The 5,000-nt window shown below is 46.4% G+C and overlaps 1 protein-coding gene across 1 annotated transcript; it reads right to left on the bottom strand.

The window, feature by feature from the left end:
* Positions 1 to 291: 291 nt before the first annotated feature.
* LOC135543715 (involucrin-like) lies at positions 292 to 4,045 on the bottom strand. Its single transcript, XM_064971082.1, has 2 exons — positions 3,977 to 4,045; positions 292 to 1,818 (listed from the first exon to the last, which is right to left on the bottom strand). The coding sequence occupies exons 1-2, from the start codon at positions 4,043 to 4,045 to the stop codon at positions 292 to 294; spliced, it is 1,596 nt and encodes a 531-aa protein (XP_064827154.1).
* Between the last annotated feature and the right edge of the window lie 955 nt (positions 4,046 to 5,000).

The following is a 5,000-nucleotide window of genomic DNA, read 5'->3' as shown; positions in this document are numbered from 1 at the left end:
ATAGTACATCTTTACACCCAGGTGCACTACAGAGTACATCTTTACACCCAGGTGCACTACAGAGTACATCTTTACACCCAGGTGCACTACAGGGTACATCTTTACACCCAGGTGCACTACAGGGTACATCTTTACACCCAGGTACACTACAGGGTACATCTTTACACCCAGGTGCACTACAGAGTACATCTTTACACCCAGGTACACTACAGGGTACAACTTTACGCCCAGGTACACTACAGGGTACATCTTTATGCTCCTGCAGAAAGGTCAGTCTGTATTTTTTTGGTGCTACCGATGTTCCACTGTCTTCTCCACATGTTCTACTGTCTTCTCCACATGTTCCACTGTCTTCTCCACATGTCCTACTGTCTTGTCCACATGTTCTACTATCTTCTCCACATGTTCCACTGTCTTCTCCACATGTTCAACTGTCTTCTCCACATGTTCAACTGTCTTCTCCACATGATCCACTTGCTTCTCCACATGTTCCACATGTTCCACATGTTCCACTGTCTTCTCCACATGTTCCACTGGCTTCTCCACATGTTCCACATGTTCAACTGTCTTCACATGATCCACTTGCTTCTCCACATGTTCCACATGTTCCACATGTTCCACTGTCTTCTCCACATGTTCCACTGGCTTCTCCACATGTTCCACATGTTCCACTGTCTTCTCCACATGTTCCACATGTTCCACTGTCTTCTCCAAATGTTCCACTGTCTTGTCCACATGTTCCACTGTCTTGTCCGAATGTTCCACTGTCTTGTCCACATGTTCCACTGTTTTCTCCACATGTTCTACTGGCTTCTCCACATGTTCCACTGTCTTCTCCACATGTTCCACTGTCTTCTCCACATGTTCCACTGTCTTGTCCACATGTTCCACTGTCTTGTCCACATGTTCCACTGTTTTCTCCACATGTTCTACTGTCTTCTCCACATGTTCCACTGTCTTCTCCACATGTTCCACTGTCTTGTCCACATGTTCCACTGTCTTGTCCACATGTTCCACTGTTTTCTCCACATGTTCTACTGTCTTCTCCACATGTTCCACTGTCTTCTCCACATGTTCCACTGACTTCTCCACATGTTCCACTGTTTTCTCCACATGTTCCACTGTCTTCTCCACATGTTCCACTGTCTTGTCCGAATGTTCCACTGTCTTGTCCACATGTTCCACTGTCTTGTCCACATGTTCCACTGTTTTCTCCACATGTTCCACTGTCTTCTCCACATGTTCCACTGTCTTCTCCACATGTTCCACTGTCTTGTCCACATGTTCCACTGTTTTCTCCACATGTTCCACTGTCTTCTCCACATGTTCCACTGTCTTCTCCACATGTTCCACTGTCTTCTCCACATGTTCCACTGTCTTCTCCACATGTTCCACTGACTTCTCCACATGTTCCACTGTTTTCTCCACATGTTCCACTGTCTTCTCCACATGTTCCACTGTCTTCTCCACATGTTCCACTGTCTTCTCCACATGTTCTACTGTCTTCTCCACATGTTCCACTGTCTTCTCCACATGTTCCACTGACTTCTCCACATGTTCCACTGTTTTCTCCACATGTTCCACTGTCTTCTCCACATGTTCCACTGTTTTCTCCACATGTTCCACTGACTTCTCCACATGTTCCACTGTCTTCTCCACATGTTCCACTGTCTTCTCCACATGTTCCACTGTCTTCTCCACATGTTCCACTGTCTTCTCCACATGTTCCACTGACTTCTCCACATGTTCCACTGTCTTCTCCACATGTTCCACTGTCTTCTCCACATGTTCCACTGTCTTCTCCACATGTTCCACTGACTTCTCCACATGTCAGACCCCAATGCTGTCACTGTTTCCACATCAGCTTACATTTGTCCTGGTGGAGAGATTTTCAGAAATAGTCAGATTGTCTGCATATTGGATGGGTTCAACACAAGATGGACTCAGGTTTGTCTTGTGAGTTCACGGGATAGGACTCTGCCCTGGGGGACCCCAGCCTCTACTGACTGGGCCTGTGAGTTCACGGGGATAGGACTTTGCCCTGGGGGACCCCAGCCTATACTGACTGGGCCTGTGAGTTCACGGGGATAGGACTTTGCCCTGGGGGACCCCAGCCTATACTGACTGGGCCTCTGAGTAGAAGTGGCCCCACTCAACTGTTTGCTGTCTGCCCTGAAGAGAGATGCGTATTGAGAGACAGATGCGATTTGAAGTGCCTAGTCTGCTAAGAGAGTGTCGAAGTTGTCCATGGTTGATAGTGTCAAAGATCCGTGTGAAGTCAATTTGGAGTGAATTGCAGACTCACTTTTCCTGTAGTAGTAGTATGTCCTTTCCAACACAACTCAGAAGGGAGGGATATGATCTGACGATAGTCCTGAAAGATCTGATCTGACGATAGCCCTGACAGATCTGATCTGACGATAGCCCTGACAGATCTGATCTGACGATAGCCCTGACAGATCTGATCTGACGATAGCCCTGAGGGATCTGATCTGACGATAGCCCTGACAGATCTGATCTGACGATAGCCCTGAGGGATCTGATCTGACGATAGCCCTGAGGGATCTGATCTGACGATAGCCCTGAGGGATCTGATCTGACGATAGCCCTGACAGATCTGATCTGACGATAGCCCTGACAGATCTGATCTGACGATAGCCCTGACAGATCTGATCTGACGATAGCCCTGAGGGATCTGATCTGACTATCTGACTACACAACACTGTAAATGGGAAGGGAAAAATAGAACCGAACCACAAAATGAAATAATTAAAACGTTGTAATTCAACCACCGTTACATTTCTCTTTGTCCCTCTCCTCTATCCAAATCAAATCAAATATATTTATATAGCCCTTCGTACATCAGCTGATATCACAGAGTGCTGTACAGAAACCCAGCCTAAAAACCCCAAACAGCAACAAATGCAGGTGTAGAAGCACGGTGGCTAGGAAAAACTCCCTAGAAAGGCCAAGACCAAGGAAGAAACCTAGAGAGGAACCAGGCTATGAGGGGTGGCCAGTCCTCTTCTGGCTGTGGAGATTATAACAGAACATGGCCAAGATGTTCAAATGTTCATAAATGACCAGCATGATCAAATAATAGGTCTGGGACAGGGAGCACGTCCGGTGAACAGGTCAGGATTCCATAGCCGCAGGCAGAACAGTTGAAACTGGAGCAGCAGCACGGCCAGGTGGACTGGGGACAGCAAGGAGTCATCAAGCCAGGTAGTCCTGAGGCATGGTCCTAGGGCTCAGGTCCTCCTAGAGAGAGAAAGAAAGAGAGAAAGAGAGAATTAGAGAGAGCATACTTAAATTCACACAGGACACCGGATAAGACAGGAGAAATACTCCAGATATAACAGACTGACCCTAGCCCCCCGACACATAAACTACTGCAGCATAAATACTGGAGGCTGAGACAGGAGGGGTCAGGAGACACTGTGGCCCCATCCGATGACAGGGCCAAACAGGAAGGATATAACCCCACCCACTTTGCCAAAGCACAGCCCCCACACCACTAGAGGGATTTCTTCAACCGCCAACTTACCATCCTGAGACAAGGCAGAGTATAGCCCACAATGATCTCCTCCACGGCACAACCCAAGGGGGGGGGGGCAACCCTGTCCTTCTATCTCTCTCGCTCTCTTTTACTCTCTCTCTCTCCTTCTTTCTAACTCTCCTCTTTCTCTCCTTCTCTCTGTCTCTCCTTCTCTCTCTCTCCTTCTCTATCCTTCTCTCTTTCTCGCTCCCCCTTGTGTTGCCATTGTTTACGTCATCCTCACCATACATTTTACTATGTGTACATGCCTGTTCATGCCTGTTGATGTTTGTGTCTGTGCATAAAACAGACAAAAGCTTAGACAATAACAGCTTGATGTGTTCAATCGTGTCTGACAGTGACCATACAGAGATGTTATAATATTTATAGAGATGTTACATTTGCGTTTCACCGGAAGTAATTAATTTCAATGGAAACCATCCGCAATAGTGTGGCATCGCAGTGCTCCCTTGTGTCCGAGGCTCCACTGTGAAACTCATGCCGCATACTTTGAATTTTTCCCAAACTCTGCATGGTCTTCAGTCAGGCCAGAGTCCGTCAATAGAACAGGAAGTTACCAAATCACATAATGAGGTTCTATAAATGAGTACATTTTTAATAGTGAATAATACAACATTGGATGTCAGCCTTTAATTTAAAAAAAGTTCATTGTGATGGTATTGACGTTTGTGTAGCTACAGTGTCTTCAACCTGGCCTAGCGTTTAGCTAACTCTGTGTTAGCTAGCTAGTTAACTTTAACTGCTCTGTGTTAGCTAGCTAGTTAACTTTAACTGCTCTGTGTGAGCTAGATAGCTAATGTTAGCTGCTCTGTGTGAGCTAGCTAGCTAACGTTAGCTGCTCTGTGTGAGCTAGCGAGCTAAAAACAAATGTCTCCGAATACAACAGTGAAATGCTGAATACAACAGATGTAGTAGACCTTACAGTGAAATGCTGAATACAACAGATGTAGTAGACCTTACAGTGAAATGCAGAATACAATAGATGTAGTAGACCTTACAGTGAAACGCTGAATACAACAGGTGTAGTAGAGTCAATGTGGAGGCTATATACAGGGGGTTACCGGTACAGAGTCAATGTGGAGGCTATATACAGGGGTTACTGGTACAGAGTCAATGTGGAGGCTATATACAGGGTGTACCGGTACAGAGTCAATGTGGAGGCTATATACAGGGGTTACTGGTACAGAGTCAATGTGGAGGCTATATACAGGGTGTACCGGTACAGAGTCAATGAGGAGACTATATACAGGGGGTACCGGTACAGAGTCAATGAGGAGACTATATACAGGGGGTACCGGTACAGAGTCAATGAGGAGACTATATACAGGGTGTACCGGTACAGAGTCAATGAGGAGACTATATACAGGGTGTACCGGTACAGAGTCAATGAGGAGACTATATACAGGGGGTACCGGTACAGAGTCAATGAGGAGACTATATA

The sequence above is a fragment of the Oncorhynchus masou genome, chromosome 8 (assembly GCF_036934945.1).
Source record: "Oncorhynchus masou masou isolate Uvic2021 chromosome 8, UVic_Omas_1.1, whole genome shotgun sequence".
Taxonomy (NCBI): domain Eukaryota; kingdom Metazoa; phylum Chordata; class Actinopteri; order Salmoniformes; family Salmonidae; genus Oncorhynchus; species Oncorhynchus masou.
This window is presented reverse-complemented; position numbering and strand designations above follow the sequence as displayed.

Bases quoted from the DNA above. Each gene is read 5' to 3' on its own strand.
- LOC135543715 (XM_064971082.1), bottom strand. From the start codon at position 4,045: ATGCGGCATGAGTTTCACAGTGGAGCCTCGGACACAAGGGAGCACTGC. The intron at 1,819-3,976 runs GTTTCCATTGAA...CATGTGGAGAAG, and splicing joins ATGCCACACTATTGCGGATG to TCAGTGGAACATGTGGAGAA.